The 18,688-nt window shown below is 38.1% G+C and overlaps 1 protein-coding gene across 1 annotated transcript; it reads left to right on the top strand.

Moving 5' to 3' along the window:
* On the top strand, positions 1-18,408 carry HEATR3 (HEAT repeat containing 3). The gene is made up of 15 exons (XM_084533422.1): positions 1-153; positions 1,428-1,600; positions 2,378-2,465; positions 3,550-3,662; positions 5,446-5,555; positions 6,294-6,434; positions 7,225-7,508; positions 8,207-8,297; positions 11,279-11,436; positions 12,461-12,543; positions 12,807-12,943; positions 15,242-15,330; positions 16,178-16,321; positions 16,422-16,598; positions 17,522-18,408. Exons 1-15 carry the CDS (start codon positions 49-51, stop codon positions 17,639-17,641), a joined length of 2,013 nt encoding a protein of 670 aa, XP_084389548.1. The 5' UTR covers positions 1-48; the 3' UTR covers positions 17,642-18,408.
* Positions 18,409-18,688: the final 280 nt, after the last annotated feature.

Below are 18,688 nucleotides of genomic sequence, written 5' to 3'. Positions count from 1 at the left end.
CCGTGCCGCACACGTGGGGCTGCGCCGGCGCCGGGCGGGCGCGGAGCCATGGGGAAGAGCCGGGCGCGGCGGTTCCGCAGGGCCCCCCCGGCCCCCAGCGGCCCCGAGCAGGGAGACCCCGAGGAGGAGCCGGCGGCCGAGCTGCTGGAGAAGGTGAGCGCGGGCCCGGACCCGGCGGCGGTGGCGGCGGGGGGAGGCCCCCGGGGCTGCGCCCGGGGGTGCGGGGCGGGGCGGGGGCAGCGCGGAGGGGAGCGGGGTCCCCCCGTGCGGCCCCCCCCGTGCCTGCCCTGCTCCCGCGGGGCAGTGCCCGGCCGCCTGGCCCCGCCACTGCAGGCGCTGCCTCCCCCCGGGCCTCGCTCCGCTGCTGGAGGCGCGGGCCGGGCCGGGAGGGGGGGGCTCTGAAGCCGGTCCTGCCGCCGCCTGCCTCGTCCGAGGGTTTTGTGCGGGTGGGAAGAGCGGCGGGCATCTGCCGGCCCTGGGAAGTCTCTGGCAAGGTGCTGAAAATGGCTGGCTGCAGGCACTCGTTCGCCTCGTTCCTTTGGTTTGGGCGTTACACGTGAAAACTGGAGTTTAAACCTCCTTGTGCATGCGTTAGGTTGATATTAAAAAGCTGCTTTCCCTTACGTAAATAAATCCCTTTTGGTCACTTTGCCTGAATGAAAAGATCGAACAAATCACTGCTCGTTTTTCTGGAATAATCTTGTTGCTGGTTTAAAACAAAAAAAGTACAGAAATACACCAATGCATGGGTGAGGATGAGCTGGGAGGTCTGTGGGGTACGACACACCACTCTTTTCCACTCTGCTCTTCAGCAGGTGCTTATTTTCTCTGTTTTGTTGTCAGTAATCCCCATGGCCTTCCAGGTAGTCAGTTCTGCTTGTTTATTGTTTTCATGGTGTTCAATTCTGACAGCTCGTCTAAGCCTCTGCTGTGCTACGAGCTGCTGTTGTCTTGTGGACATGGAGAACAGTTGCTCCATGTATTCTTTATCCAGATGCCTTTAACCTAAGGGCTATTATGCGTTTGCATATTTTTTGATTCTTCAGTTCTTTTGGTGTTATTTCTTACGTCCGTTATACTTGATGCTATTTGTCCCCTAGTTCTGTGCATGTTTTTTTAAGCATGGTAAACAAAAGTAGATGCAAGGTCTCACCAGTGCCAGCTAGCGTCAAATCTGTGTCTGAACTACTACTCTCTTGTTAAACACCCATAACACAATTTATCTAGTCATTATAGATAACCTCATAACCCACATGAAGATTTATAAACTTCTGTGGAAGCTGAAAGCTCTTGATTCTCTTCAGGACCAATAAAGCAGGAGCTACCATGCTGTGGTATACAAACTGAGAGGCAGATGAGCTGTTTCACTTGATAAAAAACTTCCAGCTACTTCTCCCCTTGTCCTTGATCTGTTTGTGTCCCCCTAGCTACAACATCCGAGTGCTGAAGTGAGAGAGTATGCCTGTGCCAGTATTTCCAAGCTGCTGCAGCAGAAACACGTAATCCCAGCCTTTTTGCAGAGAGATGTTGTCCGGTGTTTAGGACCGATGCTGCTGGATCACAGTTTAGCTGTTCGTGAGACAGCTGCGGGCGCTCTCCGGTAAGCAGTTGCTAACATTCAGAGTTAAAACGAGGTGTTCTTGGTGTGATAAATAAGAGAATGAGTTTCCCCTGTTAAAAGCTATGACCTTAAATTCCCTCCCTCTCTTGCTTCAACTCCGTTTTGTGTAAGTATTCCTGAGTCCGTTGAAGTCTTAGAGAGAGAGAGAGGACTCTCTTGCCCTGATGGGGCGCCCTCAGGCTTCAGTGTCAGGAATAGGGTTAAAGTTGGCTGCTGCCAGCGGGATGCATTGCTTTCCAACTTTACTTCAGGAAAGAAAACCTGTTACGTGAAGAAATCTAGAAAACTTGAATGCTGCTGGTATGGCATTTTGTGTCCTGATAACCCCAGGAGTAGTGGATTAGCTGGAGAGTGCATGTATGTCACTTTTTGGTAGCCTTTTAAATACTAGCAGCATTTTGAGTTGTCATTCTGTATTCAGACCTGCAACTTGCTCTACTTGTACAGAAACATAATGGTAATAATTGATAATGTTCAAATTTTATCTTATACCATGTAATTAGCTGTCAGAAGGTGTGTTTTAGACTAGGTAAGCCTCCTAGCTATGCTAGACAAGTAGATAAATCTTTTTTTTTCTAACACCAGACTTCAGTTCTTTACGTTAGGAAGGGGTAGAAGACTAAAGATACTGATTAAGCAGATCCTTTTTAATGCAAAATATACCGTTGCCTTTACAGAAAAAGCATTGAATACAGGTTTTTGAAATACTCCTGGAAACTACTGACTATGATCCAAAGTATGTATTTTTTTTCCCAGAAATCTGAGTGCTTGTGGAGGGTTTGAAGTCTGTGATGACATGGTGACAAAAGACGTCATGACTCCTCTTGTTGCACTTCTGAAAGAGGTATGTTTATATTTATTCTGATTTTAAAACTGATCTAGCCATTTAATTATCTTCTTTTCCAATATAGTTCGATTTTTTTATATCTGTTTTCAAGATAAGATACTTGCAAGATCTTTACAAGAATATTTCAGGAGATGTATCTCCTCTTTAGGATTGTTAATTGCTATATGTTTGGATATCATCCAAGCGAATTTATAGAATACATTGCCTTTTCATCATTAGGATTTGCGAGTAAACATACACTACTACAACTCTTTATATGTATGACTCTTTCAAAAGCATGATAAAAATCAATCCAGAGATTTCAAACCGCTTACTTCTGCCTCTTGACCTGCTAACTTGGGTCCATGGAGAGGTGTGCTGCATAGGATGATTTTTGCATAAGTAGGCTGGAGATTTTGGGTCTGGAGTGTCATTCAGGGCAAATCAGTTCTGTTGGTCAAGATTTAGATACAAAATTTATGTTGCATCATTATTCTAGTGAGGGTTTTTGGTAAATCATTTTGTCTCAATGAAAGCTTAAATTTACAGTTGAATAGTTGCTGCTTTTGTAGAATAATCTGTACTGAATACCTGTTCTCTGTTTGGTCCAGGTTTTGCAGTGCAGTTTGGAAATTGCATTGAGTTCTGTCACCTGCTGTCTTTGAGCAGTCTTGAGAAATACCATCATTTTCTGTATGTTTCTTCCCCATTTTAAAATAAGGGTAATAGTATTGTTGTAAAGCACAGCAATATAGATAGCGAATTAGCCTTTGTGATTAAAACTGCTGAAAATTGCATACCCACTGTATTAGCAAGAAATGACATTTCAGCTTCTAAAATTGCTAAGCATTTGTTTGTGAAAAGTTTCTGAAGTCTGAATGCGAAGCAAGTACTGTAGGAGTCTGTTTCTACAGGAGAAAAAAAAAATCAATGATTCAATTCCATTGTGACTCGGTTTTCATAGAGAATAGAAAACTAGTCAGGTTTTCTGATATTAAACACTTCATGAGAGATCTCTCAATTCCCTCTGCTTCAAACATTTTAAGTTTTTGCTTTTCTTCTTGGCTTGCTTCCCAACCCCGGTTCTCTTGTTTGGTTGTAGTGTAGCACTGGACTAGATGCTAACCAGATCTCTCCAAAGAAATGCAGAGAGATGAACAAAAATTACATTGAAGACATAGCCAACGAGGCTATTAACTTGCTGTGGAATGTATGGTAAGTTCGATGTTAACACTTGCCTCTCAGAAGAGCTAAATGAAATTGCTCCTGAAAGAGTGTGGTAATCGAGGCAGAAAAGAAACGTCTGTCCTTGCATGAGAAGATGTGTTCAGTTGCAGATTCTGATTTCTGCCTGTGTAGCTCCTACATGTCTTGCTAATAAGTGGCGAGTCCACAACTGAAATGCAAAAATACCCTATGATAGAAAATAAATTTGTAAGTGAAAGATTTTAGAAATATACAAAGCTGCTAATTAGTTTCAGGAGAGTGACAAAGTTTTCTTTCTATTGATCCTTCTAAGTTCAGATACTGTTTTCTGAATGTGCTCTGTCATAGCACATTTGAAGACACTTGGACAGTTTGAGTTTTCTTGTCTTGCATGCAGCTCCTGTAGATCCATACTACGATACAGGAGATGGCTTTTAGAGGATTTTTTTAATTTATTTTATTTCCTCTGCAGACCTCATCAAAAGTTATAGTAAGTACTTGAACAACTACCCTACAGTGACTGAGGCACTGATTAAAAAAAAAAGTCTGCATGATTTTGTGAGAAGAGAATATGAATAGCTCAATTAGTAATTTACATTGGAAATGCTGGGTAAAAGAGATACAGCAACGCTATTCATACAGAAATGGCTATAAATATTGAAGTGATAAAAACCCCTTACACAAGTTCTTGAATTTTGTATTGTTTCTCCTCACTTTGTAACAATTGCGCATCATTTTGCTGTTTGCTCCATACAGAATTGTGGTTTGTACTGTACAGTATTTCAATAGAGTTGCCTCTGTATGGCTGCTGGCTTGAGGCCTTATTTTTATTTTTTTTTTTTATTTTTTTTTTTTGGGGGGGGGGGGGGAGATTGACATGTAGAACAGTACAGAAACTGCTTGCGCAGCACCTTACAGATAATGTGACCCCTTGTAACTCTGAGTCAACTAAATTTTTGTGTGTGTTCATTTTCTTTAATTGCCTTTGTAGACATAAGTGCTTTGGAACAGGAACTGTAATCATTAAGCGTGCTGTAAATCACTTCTGTGTTTTGAACTCTGTGGCTATGACCGTGAACTGTTGGCATCAGTGCTAAGTTTGGTACTTATAAAATTGGAGCTGGTGTTGCTAATGAGATCAAAAATTTACTTTTGAAAATATTGTAAGAACGCTGTAGCTAGTCAGGTCCAATGCTGTTCTAGCTAGAATTTGTCTTGCATTCATGTTTTGGTTAAAAACAGAAATGGCTGTGGAAGCTAGAAGAAAAACAAATCCCACAGTTGTTAACTGAAGTGAATGTTGCATTTAATACTCATTTAAGATGCATTTCTGAATGTCAAGCAGTGGTCATTTTCTAGATTAAACGACTCTTTTGATATGAGAGGCAGCAGCCCCTTCTGTTACTGGTGTGTTTGCGGATGAAGTCATCCACGGGTGCAGAAAGCCCTGGGCTGGCTCGTAGCCCGCAGCTGTAAGCTGCCTTTTACACGCAGGCTGGCTCTGTTCACAAGAGAATGCACTTAGGCTAATAAACTCCTGAATAAGGTGTATGAGGAAGCAGCTGACAGAAGGCAGCTTTCCTCAGAGGTATTCCAGCCACTTTCCATTTTATGTACAGTTGACCATAACCTCAGTAACGAGGGGCAGCTCTTTGGCTAAAGTGTAATTCTTAGGTAGGTTTTAAAAATATAAATGTGAGAAATACTGAGTACATGTTACTTAAGATGTTGTTACAATAACTTTTTTTTTTTCCTGGGAAAAGTATTATATTGACCTTTTTTTATGCATTAGTGAATGCAACAGTACAGCAGTGTCCATATTCACTAAAGAAGGGTGTTTGGAGGCTGTGTTACATTACATGAAGAAATTTTCCACAAATGTGGACCTGGCTATTTCAGTTGGTAAGTGGTAAACAGAAGATAAAGGTCTAAAGATATTTTTTCTTTACGATCTGAATGTAGTACTGATGTCAAATTGATTGCATAATGCACCTGTTACTTAAACTGTACACTGAATATAGGACTGAATTCCTTCCTGAACAGTACATCACTTAGAATTTGACATATTTTCTCTTTGTTTTCAATCTGAAGGGGAATGGAGCATTGATTGTTACATGGGAGAAAAAAAATTGTGGAAAGAAAATAGTTGAGGGAGGATGAGGATGTCTTTTTTTTTTTTTTTTTTTTTTTTTTTTGTTAGAGCAAAGTACATAGGCCATCTGAAAAACAAAACCAAATGACTCCTACCATTGTGATCATATCTTTATTAGTAGTATTGCTGTTATGGTCTTACATAAGGGTCTTGGTTGTGTATGTGCTTGGAATGTTTTTTGGTGTTTTTCCTAATCAGTATATGGCAGAGAAATTGAATTTTATGTAGCTGGAACTGATCCAGCTAGTCCTGTGTCTGTGGTGGTACTGTTCTCTCCTGTATTACGTACAGGTTTGCTGGAGGATGGCTGTTAATCTAAAACAATTTGTGAAGGACAGTGTTATACCATTACAATAGGATGCTGCAGCACAGGTTTTTTCCTGTTTGTATTTAATTACTCCAGCTTTTAGGAGTACAGTGCATTCTTTTAGGAGACTGAAAGCTACTATTGGGTTTGTGAATTATCTTTTTTTTTTTGTTCGCTACAGCTAACTGCTTACAGGCAGTGACGGAAGATAATCCAGATCTTCTTTCTTCATTCAATGCCTCTGCACAGCAAGTATTGGAAACTGTGATGTTGTGTCCAGAGACCACAATGAAGCACGTACTTCTGAGAACACTGATAGCAGGTATGATGTTTGAGGGCATTCGTTCTTTTGTGTTGGACAGCACAGGAAGTAATAGAGGGTGGGAAAGATGTGAGATTTAGTCTTTTAATCTGCTATCATCTTGATACCCAGTTGAGGTACTGTGCTATCACCTAGCTATAAGCAAAACCTGTATAGACAGTTCATAAGGTTATTTCTGCCCCTTGGGCTTGTGTTCTGTGGTGTTTTGGAGGGAAAGATAGTTCCAAATATCTGTAGATAGTTTAAGAACTGTCTCAACTGCTTGATTCTGAATTTGGTACCTCTTCAGCATGATAACCCATTTTGAAGGTTCGTTTGGTTTTCACCGGTAAAATGAGTCAATAATTAATAGTACAGGAATTGTTTTGATCTTAACAGGTATAAGCTGTTTACCTCATGTTTTATGTCCTGCATCATCCTTTCTACCTCGAATGCTTAACTACGGTGATTTTTAATATGGAAATGGAATAAATTAGTTTAATTTTGAGAGTCCTTAAAATGTGGTAATCTCCTGGATTTTTCTTTTTTTGTCACAAGTCAAAAGTGTCATCAAGGTTACTCCTTAAAAATACTGTGTGTATTCTTATGTGCTAGAGTTTACTTGATCTTATGATCTGGACATTATTACAGATATAAACAGGAAAAAATGCAAATCTGTGGAGAAAGGACTTGAAGTTTCATACTGAAATATAAGCACTGAGTATTGTAACTTGTTTAAGTACGTGACTCTTAAAGAGCTGGGAATTGAGCACTTTAATGCATTTTTACGTTTCAACTATTTTGTGCTTAGGCACCATCTGGAATATCAAGGACACAATTCCACCAGGCAGCCTGGGAAGCATGGTTAATGCAATCCTGAAGATTTTTTCAGAATCATTAGCAATAGATGCTGGTGAAACAATTATTCGTATGAATGAAGCTGAAAAAAACAGGTTAAAGCTTGCTGCAGAGGCAGAAACTGAGGAAAACATGAGTGATGTTATAGACAACTGTGCTGTAAGTGAAGATGATGACATGGAAGAAATACCAAAAGGAAAAGTCAGAAGAGAACACGACATTTCAGACCTACTTCCAGTAAGTGTGGCTGGCTGGCTCTGAGAGCTTAATGCATTTGAGCATCTGGCTGTTGTTGACTAGCGTTTGCCAGAGTAACTGGCTACTACTGTTAATAATCTGAACTCCCAAGTGGCTTGTCTGTTTTAGTTAGGACTTCAAAGGTGAGCACGGAGAATTTCAGCACAAATTGTTCAGGTGTGGTCAAGTTGAGCAACGTATAACGAAAGCACATTTCCATTTGTTCCATCTAGCGGGAAGTATATGCTAACCCAATAGTTTTACCTGTAGCTAGCGCAGAAAATTCCTGATCTCTGCATAAGACGAGCGAGATGTTTAATGGTTGTAACTCTTCAATCACGAGTGGAGATTGCTGAGAGTTTACCAAATGAATTTGCTGTTCCATATGTGAAAAGAAAACAGAAATAAATATTTTTGTTAGGGCTTTAGGTAACATGTTAGTAGTCTTTTCTGTTATGATTTTAGTGCAGATGGCATTTTTAAAAGTAAAATTTGTTCACTAGTACAGCTGGTCATCTGAAACATCTGACAGAAAGATGATAGATAATGCCTCTTAGCTCATTTTAAAAAGCTTTGGTGGGGGTGTGAGAAGAGGAAATGGCTGGGTAGTATTTTTCACTGACAGTCTAGGTACTTGAAATTGCACTGAAATGTTGTTTTCCAAAATTAAATTTTGCACTTTTTTTTTTTTTTTTTAGTCTGATAAATGGGAACTGAAAGAAGTGACAGCCTTACTGATGGCTCAGCAGACTGCTTTGGAAATCATTGTTAATATGTGCTGCAGTGAAGGTTTGTAGGAATCTCTTTCATTGCAAGTGTTAGTGTTGCTTTTGTTTCTGAGATATGTCATGTATAGTTTGCTATTTGGTGGTCGTAGCCTTTAAGGGTGAATGCACATAGATTTGTCTCCCTGATTTCCTCATCTGATTGAGAATCACAAGAATTAATTCTATTACTAATTTAAGTATTTTTCTCATTTAAATAACATCTATTGCTTACATGTTTTTTTGCTTGTTACTACAGATGTCATATGATTTAAAGAGGAAGGCTTTGTTCATAGTTCTTTTGCCGAAGATACATTTCCTAAAAAGTCTTGCAGCAAATTCTTTGTTCAGTTAGTCTGGTCTAAGTGCTAATCTGATACAGTATGGGTGTGAATCCTATTACAGGACTGGGGCATCATTTTTTTTAAGCAGAGAAATGTACTAGGTTTGATTTAGTTTTGATATTACAAATGTGGCAAAAGAAGAAGAGATGGCTTTTGCGTGAAACTCTAGTAGCAATGCAGATGTAGACTGTTAAGAGTTCTGCCTTTAAGAGCTTTGTTTTTATTTTTTTTAATGCTGTTATTGTGGGTAGGTGGAATAGGGAAAAGATATTCTATATTCTTCTATCAACTTTAAGTTTTGATGCCAAATCTTCAGGAAAACAAGTGATTCTCAAGTTCTGTTTAAAAACTCAAAACCAAACATTTTAATTACTAATACAATTCATGAGCCTGATGCAAAAGTAATTGTGGAGATAACTTTGTAAGTAAATCTTGCAGGTTCTAATAATAAAATCCACAGTAATACCCAGATATTCCCAATGGTGATTTTTTTTCTCTTGCAGCACAAGGAAATTTTGCACCTAGTATATGAAGCTCCTTTCATAGCTGCATTTCTCATCTAATGAGCTGTAATTCATAAGCTCTCCCCTTTAATTGGAAAATCTCTTGTGGATAAGCTGCATATTCTGCCATTCACTCAGTGTAATGTAAGGTTGATCGTGTTGTATTTCACTACACTACTTTACCCATTCATGGGCAGACAGAAGTATAGTTGGTAGAAATTAAGAGGAATCCAGAGGCAGCTGTTCATTTAATTTTCAAGTTATTTGATGACTAAAATAGCTTTAGCCGTTAGGCTGAGTTCATAGAAACACTTGGTTTGCTGAAGAACTAAGGGAGATAACTAGGCTAGTGAAGAGATGTTCTCCTGAGTGCTGGCTGGCATTTGGAAGGAGAAACAAAGTGCTCCCCCCCTTAACAGGGACACAGGAAGGAATCAGGAGACTCTGGCATCACTGTCCAATTTGTGGTTCGTAGGTTGCCAGCCCTAGTTAAGATAGGATTGCCATTGGAAATGCTCCTGTATTTCCAAGAATGTTACAAGAAACCTGATCTTAGTTGTGGGCTGATGTTCTGGAGTCCAGTTTCTGCTCTGCCCTGCTCACTGTGAGCTGTGATAACACTGCCATTATCTTTGCTGAAGCATGGTCAGCTAGTATAGTGGTCATTTAATTTTCAAATTAGTTTTTTTTTCTTTGCAGGTGAAAACTTGGAAACTTCTTTTTTTTTTTTTTTTTTTTTTTGTAGAAGCAGCAGGAGGCTGACTAAAAGGGGCATGTGGGCTTTGTTTTTATGTTTGTTGTTCTAGTGGGGCTGATGATGTTTTCTCGTGCAAAGACTAGTAACACCAACGTGTTATGGGGGTGGATCGAATTGGGTGTTGACATGGGCAGCTTCTTGTGCTTATAGTATCAAGTGGCCACAGCTTCATAAGTTAATTTGTATCACAAACAGTAGTCATCACCTTGAAACAAGTTCTTAAAACACTGCACAGTGCAGGTGACATGCGTTCTTTTAGACCTCTTACTGTATTTTAAGTGAAATAATTGGCCTTTTGCCACAGAAAAAGTGCATGGCTATGTTAGTAACTGAATCACACATGAACTTATTGTCAGACAAATTACATGGAAATGAATATATATTTTTTTCATAGTAGTTAAATATCCTGACCTTTTCATAGAAGCAGAACTTTCATCCCTCAATGAGGAGGATCGTTCCAGCCTGTAGACTTAGGGCTTGTGTAAACACCAATTTTGCACCAGTTAAAATGTAACTAGATCTAAAACAACTTCAGATAAATCAGTGTAAACCCTGTGGACATGGAAATACCAGTTTATATGTAGATGATAGACTTAGATTGTGCCCATCAGGTCAAATCAGCTTTTAGCCATAGGCAGATTTGCTGTAGCTGTGCTCATTGATAATTCTCTTCCTATAGCTGACCTTCCAGATCTGCTAGGATAGTAAATCATAAGTTTAGGTTATAACCCAGTTTAGGTTAATAACTATAAACTTAGTTTAAGTTACTTAAAATATGTTGCCTGAAATGGCTAACAGAGAGAGTTTGGATTGCTTTGCCTTGCTTTGTTGTCGTGATTTCCTTTTCACTGGCTTTGCTGTAGAGACAGCAGCATTTTCATCCAGTCCGGTTAGCATCCAGTTACAGGGTATCTGTCCGTGGCTTCAGGACTGTGAGAAAAAACAGATACCTTAAACTGATTACAAGTTGTAAATAGGTGAAACTGAGGTATTTTCATGCTTGAATCTATCCCAAAAAGTAAACTGGTACAATCCAAATAAAAAATCTTAGTAAATGTTTTATGTTTCTTATGAAGTGCTTCTTTTTTATGTTATTTGATATCTCGAAGTCAAGCATAGTTAATACCAGAGAATGAGGTGTCTGTGTATGGAGAACCACTTTGATAAGAATACTTGTTCCCTGAGTGAATATAAAATGAGTAATTTTTTTAAATAAAACAATTTAAGCAAAAGTGGTTCTGTATTTATACCTGTTGCTTAATGGTTCTTGGGTTACGTGCTGTTTGTTAGAGCACTAGAACTTAAGACTCTTAAACCAAGAGCTGGAGCCAAGTATAATTCAGAAGTGGGGTACCTATTGCATGAGTACTGTCACATTTGCAAGTCTCTCTTTTGTTTTCAGATCCCTCCGATGATGAATGGGAAGAACTCTCCAGCAGTGATGAAAGTGACCTGTTTATGGAAAATTCTTACAATGAGGGCAGTGGGCTGCTGATGTCACCCCTATGCCTCTCTGATGAGGTTCACTCAGCATTTCTGAACAACCTTATTCCAAAGAAGGTATCGTCTTTTGTTTCCAACACATGGTACAATCTTGGATTTGTGCCTGTTTTGTATCCCAGGTTAGGCAAACAAACTATCCCAGTCCATCTGAAGAAGAGGAACATTTTTTTTTGAAGACAGTTTAGCTTATTTTTTCTGTTGTCCTAGAGGTGTAGCATCATTACATTAATTGTCTTGACGTAAATAACGTAAGTAGGAATGGAACATTTTTGTTTCTGAAGTCTTGCAGTTTTGTCTTTTAATTAATTTGGCTTTTCCAAAATACAGTGGCTATTTCTTGATTGCACATGGAAAGATGACTTGCAAAAAAAAAGAAAGGGAACTTTGAGTAGGAGCTTGGGTGCCAAATTTCCATGTTACCTAAGGCAAATAGAAGTAACCTATGTGAACAACAGCAGTCAGCACTGAAAAATGACAAGTTCCTCTTTCACTCAATTTTATACGTGGGGTACAGTATTTGACACCAACAAGAATGCAGGTTTTCTTGTTCCAGAACTGTTTTGGTCATTCTTATCTGGGGTTGTAAAGATAACATTCCTGACTTGAATCAGTTAATAAGGTAGTTCAACATCGTGATAGAATTGTGACACGAGACTTGAGGTAAAAACATTCAGGGTTTTTTGCACTTTATAGCAAGCAGACTTAAGATTCATGTCAAGATCTTTTAGATTTGTAGCTATATGAAAGTTCTGAAACAGAATCTGTGAGAAGAAAGATTTAAATAAATAAATAGATATAGCAGAGACCTAGAAAATTACATTTTGTTCAGTATAGTTAGATACTTAAGATATGCTGTGATGAACCAGTGTGTAATTGCTCTGTTTGAGTGTTTGAGGAAGATTCTGGCAGTTTTAGCAAGTGAGACCTTTGCTGCCTGCAAAGCTTGGAAGATAGTCATGTATGAAATACTTGGATTTGAGGTATCTGTTTGACATTAAGCTAAAACTTTGGTCTTCCCCCTCCCCACACTTAAATAAATAAATAAGCTTTATTGCTAAACCTTTCTTTTTCCCCTCCCCAGATTCTTGAAAAAACTGCTTTTCCGAACAGTGTTGCTCTAGACATCTGTATGCACAATCCGTCTTGGAAACCATTAATTAAAAAGTAGGAATTTCGTTGTCTCTCTTGCTATTTTTAATGTATATTCAGTTGTTTTAGAATTCTTAGAAGGATTGTCCATCTTTGGGTTGCTTTTAAGATCTGGAAAATGGCACATCTGATAAGTGATTTTCAATAAGGAGGTACAAATCTTCGTGTAAACTGCGCACCAGTTCACAGCTTTATTTGCTTAATTCAAGATCCTTCTTTGTATTTCAACATTTGTTTACAAAGATCTGCTAAGTGCATTTGTCTTTTGTTTGTTTCAGACTGAACACAGTGCAGTGTAGAGCTTTAACATGTCTTCATAGCATTTTATTAGTGTCAGATGTGGATTGTCTTGGAGGAGCTTCAGCACTTCAGTCACTTGCACAGCACCTTTCACAGCTGGTCTTTTCTAAAACAGGTAAGATGTTCCAAGATGTGCTTAACCTATTGTATAGATATAAGGTAGCTATGTACATTAAGTTTTATTGCCATTTTATTATTAAATTTATTCCCTTGCCCTTTCAAAATAAGGATTCTGAATGCTGGAAGTGTGCTAACAGAACAGTGTATCCTGACACGTGTTCACCCAAATTGAATTTTGAGCAAGTAAGCTTCTAATGCAAGGCTGGCTTATGTCTGTACGTGTGAGAAGAAATTCACTAAAGCAAATGAATCCTGCTTTGCTGTGAGACCAGAACGGCTTGCGTGATCGTATTTGTTGGTAGTAGCAATTTTTCATTGATCAGCCAAGTCATGAAAAAGAGACATTTTCCTTTTAAATGTGGAAACTAGCCTAAACAGCCGTATGAAAAAAAAAAAGGGTATCTGAAACTTCTTTACATCTTTTTTTTTTTTTTTTTTCCTAGTAATCATACGAAATTATGGTAGAAGTGGCTATTGTAAGGATCTCCATAATGCATGTTCTTATTACAGTAGGGAAGATAGCAGCCTTCTTGTCTCCAGGACATACATTACACGTATGATTTGCACAGTTCATTGAAATCATATTTACAAAAAGAAAGTGAGCAAAGTTTTTATGACTAAATAGGAAAGCTGCTTATCTTCCTGTTATGACGGTGATTCAGTTTGAATGGAGAAGACAATAAATTGGATAATTTCATTTTTCTAAAAGTGATATTGGTTTAAAATATCAAGTATATCCTGGTGATCACTATAATGCATCCACCCTGATTCCTCCAAGACACATTATTTTCTGGAGATGCTGTGTTGGTCTAATGCAGATATGCAGCAGTTAGCATTTCCGACTACCTCCTGTAATCTCTTACGTTGGATCACTGTCATTCCAGTAATTCATGCTGGACCATTTACTCTGTGATCTCAGTTGCTAACAGTAGAGAAGCTGAACTGAGTCTTTAAAAAAAAATCTGGTTCCAAGTCAGTGATCTGGTTCCCTGATAGGCTGCTTCATTCAAACTATTTTACTAATGTGTTTCTGTTTTAGGGTCAGTGGTATGGCTCATCAATAAATCAGAGATATTCTTAGAGGCTGGAAAAGCCTGCCAAATCTCAAAAGTGACAGAAAATATTTTTCCTCAAATGGATCTGTTGAAGCATAGCATATGTATGGCTTTGTCATTTCTTGTCTTTTAGAAGCTTGAGAGGCTTGGTTTTCTTCTCTTCCTTCGAGTGTCTTCATTTGTAGCCACAAATATGATGTTTGCAGTCCTTACTTGTATAGTATGACACTGCATTATTGCTTGGAATGCAACTGCCTCTAAGACATGCTTTTTTAAATCAAGATGCCACATTAAAAGGATATGATCAGAGCACAGTACTTGGAAAAAAAACAAAATGCAGGAAATGAAAATAAATATGAAGATATTTTACTTTGCAGCAGTTGGAAAGTTCTTAGATGAAACTGGAGAAATGATTAGCTGAACACAGAGGATACTTATAAATTAGCTTAATGGCCCATGTCCATTTTCATTAACATTTTTAATAGTTAAATGCTATCTAATGGAAACTGCCAGTTAGAGCTGATCAGACACCAACAAGTGATTAGAAGGAATTTTGTGGTTTACAGGGTGAAAAAAGGCATAACAATCTAGTTGCATACATGGGGATGGCAGAGATGCATATTAAATTAACGAGAGTTTCTGGTTCTGGAATAGTCCAGAAAATAAGAACACAGAGGAAAATAAAAGCTTCAAGAAATGCAGAACATGCGCTGAAGATGCTTCTACTGATGATTTTTTAGTTAAACAGGAAAACAGTGTTTGAATTGTACATTTCTAAAAGGTTATTAAACCACTAGAAAACAGGCTCTTTACATGAGTTGGAAAGAGTCCAATCTTCTGGGTGTCTAAAAAAGCTTACTTAGAAGAAGGCAGCTAAAGCTTCAATCAGCTTTTGTGGTTTTCTGTTCATGTAATACGGCCTGCATGTAACACCAAGTTTTCAAGCTGCTATTCTGAGTGTGGTAGTTTATACTATATCTTAGGTCATGCAAATGTCTTAACCAGGGGTGTGCCTAAAAATAAAGACCATAAAGAACTATGATCTATCTTCCAGATGCAATTAATACTGAATTTAAAAATTCACAATGGTTACAACCTACAAAGACCAGTCTCTGAAAATCTAGCTCTTCCTGTTTGTGGTAGTATGTGGAGGAACAATTAAGGAATTCATATTTCTTTGCTTCATAATCCTTTATCTTTGTGATTAACTTTTGGCTTTGGGTTCAATTCTTTGACAGAACTCCCTGAAGACACAGACTTCCTGGAAGCCATAACCAGTGCTTTGAGGGCTCTTTTACAAACAATGGCATCAAAGAACATCTCCCAGGTAAGAGGTTTCAAGCTCAATTGCTGCGGTAGATTAAAATTAATGTAAGATTGTGCTGAAATGTTTTTGAAACAAAATCACTTACATGAGTTAATCTGTAATTGTGAACACCGAATGATTTTAAATTCTGTACTTTCAGACTTTATACTTTCCCTGGACTTTACAGGAATACTTTGCTATATATATGCTTCATAACACTTAAATTTCAGTGAAGTGTATTTCAAAACCAAAATAGCAATAAAAAACCCAGGTAGTCTCTTTGAGATGAGATGGATATAATGACAAATATTTCATCTACTACATTACCACCTACACGTACTGAGTCTTTATTTCCTGATGTCACCCAGTTGAAGCTGATTGTTCTTCTAGAATCTTTGTTGGACATAGATGTCCAACATCAAACGTGAGGTAAGCATAGAAATGAAGCAAAATAATTTGTTATAAAAGGTAATACTAGGTGGTCTGCAGGTCCTTTCTGTCTTTAAACTGAAAAAGAGCTTCTATAAGTTATAATGAGCTAGGAATAGCTATTGAGCTAGTAGGTAAATTTGTGAAAATCTTACTGGGCTCAGAACCATTTTTTCAGCTTTCTAATGGCATTGGTTATGTTCTGGGAGAAACAACAAGCTGAAAAGGAAAGTGTAACTTTATTGTATTGTTGATTACACTTTCAGAATTTGTGTGATTTTTATAATACAGGAATTTCTATTTCTCTGTTACAAATCTACCTGTGTGGTCAGTAGAAGCAGATTACCGAAATGTCATATTTGAAATTTTCCCTGGAAGTGTAAATTTTAATTTTTTTAAATTATTATTTATTTTCCCTTTCCTCTCCATTGCTAAACAGTGTATGACTCCTGAGCAGTTACTGGCTTTATGCGAAGCTGGTATTCACAGCAGCAATGCCAGTGTTAGAGTGAATGTGGTGAGCATCCTTGGAATTTCTGGCAGTGTCCTGGCAAAATTACAAGATACAGCTGAAACACTAAAGGTGAAAAAGCAAATTTTGTGTTTTAAGTCTGAAACTGTTTTGATACTTCTTTAAATTTTCACAAGTACTGTTTGAAAAATCTTTTTTTTTCTTATTTCAGATGATTGGAAAATTTCTTCTTGAGGTTGCTATGAAGGAATCTTCTCTTGTAGTAGCAGGAGAAGCCTTGGATGCGCTTTTTGATGTATTTGCAGATGGTAAAGAAGCAGAAAAAGCAGCGGTACAGATGAAGTTGCTCCCAGCACTGAAAGAATTTCAGCCAGTGTTCAAATTGAGGGTAGGCATCGGATGCAGCCAGCTCAGTATCTCAACACATGATGTGGGTTAGGGTTTGCGGGCTGGCAGAGGGATAATTATCTGGACTGTGTGACTTTGTAAGATCATGGGGGAAAAACAAAAACAAATAATTGAATTCCTGCTATCCTACTTTAAAGCAGAAGAAATGTACTTACCTTGCAGTTCATGGAACCATTCAGGTATCAGCACAGCATGAGCATTGCAACATCTGTGATACACTATCAGCGTTACTGATGTCCAAATGACTACTTTCCTGACACTGTTGTAAAATTAATCCTTCAGATGTCTCTGGAGAACAGGTGATTTGGTGGGAGAGAGAGAAGTCCTATCTGAAGTTACACTGACGTCTTTTGTTTTTGACTTGATGTAGTTGCAGGTGGATATTTCTGTTCTGTTGCTGCTCAATTATGCTGTATTTTCAAGAGCTACACAGATAAAATTCTAAGCTGTGTTTTTAATTTGAACTTCAGCTTAAATAGAAAATGATCTCCAGTGCATTATTTTTCACTCAGATGAAGCCTGAGGAATGACTTCTGTAGTCTTAGAACTAAGCACATTTTGTGTGCATATAAAATAAATACTTGACAGTGCTACAGGTGTTTGGTTAGTTAGATGTGTAAGGTCTTTAATTTAAAAAGCTACAGTTAATAAATGTATGTATCAGATTTATGAGCAAAATAGGATGCCAGTAGTGGTCTAGTTCTAGGCAGAGATGTATTGTAAATTACTTGCAGAAGTATTTGCTAGCTGTGAATGTGCGCACGTAAATATGTGGGTGTTCTCAAAAGGCACAGATAGCGTGCCTTGCTAGAGAACCTCCATGCAATTGTTAGAAACTTCTGGTGATCTAATGGAAAAGCTTCTCCATTAGTAAAATATGTATTATTTTTTTTGGTTTTGCAGATGCGAAAAGAAGGCAAAGAACAATGTAGTACAGATCAGCTCTGTGTTCTTGACAATGTGAAGATGAATTTGAGAAGATTCATTGCATATCAGGAGACGCTAGGCAAAAACCCAACTTGAAACATCGAGGAACTTTAAGGTTTCCTTATTGCAAAATGTTTTCCAAAAATATAACCATTTTGAACTTCTAAAATGTATTGAGCAGAACAGTTTGTGCTTTCATGTTCACATTAGATTTTTAAACGTTCAGTATTTTATACTCCTGGGTTGATGCAATATGTAAGTCACGACAGCATAAAAATGCATAGCATACTTTGAGATTAAATGTTAGCAGTGATAATAATGTGCTTTTGCAGTCCTGAGATCTGTAAATAGCACCACTGTCATTGTTTAGAAACTGTCATGTATCCTGGTGGACAAGTACAATTGCATGAAAAAGTAATTTAAAGAATACTGTCAGATATGCCCTAGATCAAGGTGGGGGGAACAGGACACTGAAGTTATTTTGAGGGAATTGAGCAGTGGCAGGATGTGCCTATTTGCCATTTGCTCTTTGTTTCTGGAATTGCACAGGCACTTATGGCAAGATTCGCAAGGGAAGTATGCGACAATGTATAGATTACTATCAGCACTTGGATCTGTTGCTGCGTAAAGTTTATCAAAGAGGAAACTGTTTGCTTCATTTATGACAAATTTGGTATGATAGCTTTTCACTCTTGAAATTGGTCTAAGAGGATGCTATTCTTAAACAGTTCCATGTTTTTAATTTGATTAGTGTTTCAGAAAATCAAGTCTCCCGATGTACCTTCTTCCTTGTAATTCTACATCAGGATGAATTTGAATTCAGGGAAGTAGTAAACATAATAAAAATATTTTGTTATACTGAGGTATTATCTAAAGTAATTTTATAACTGCTGAAAATCTTTTTTTAAATATTTGTGATAGAAACTTTTAAGCTGTAAAATACAGAAACTGTTTTCAAAAATGTCACTGATTCATGAAAAGACTGTATGTGCACTCCCATATATCCAAAGTTTTGGTTTTGTATCTGTGAACAAGATACTCATACATGTATACTTCAAGGGGTTTTATTTTTACCTTTTCAGGAAAATGCATTTTTTATACTGGCTTTTGAAGTAGGACGCCCCTCCTCCCTCCGTTAATATA

This window comes from Aythya ferina (assembly GCF_964211825.1).
Source record: "Aythya ferina genome assembly, chromosome: 12".
NCBI classification, from domain to species: Eukaryota; Metazoa; Chordata; class Aves; order Anseriformes; family Anatidae; genus Aythya; species Aythya ferina.
Note: the sequence above shows the minus strand (reverse complement) of the source record. Positions and strands in the feature narration are given on the sequence as shown.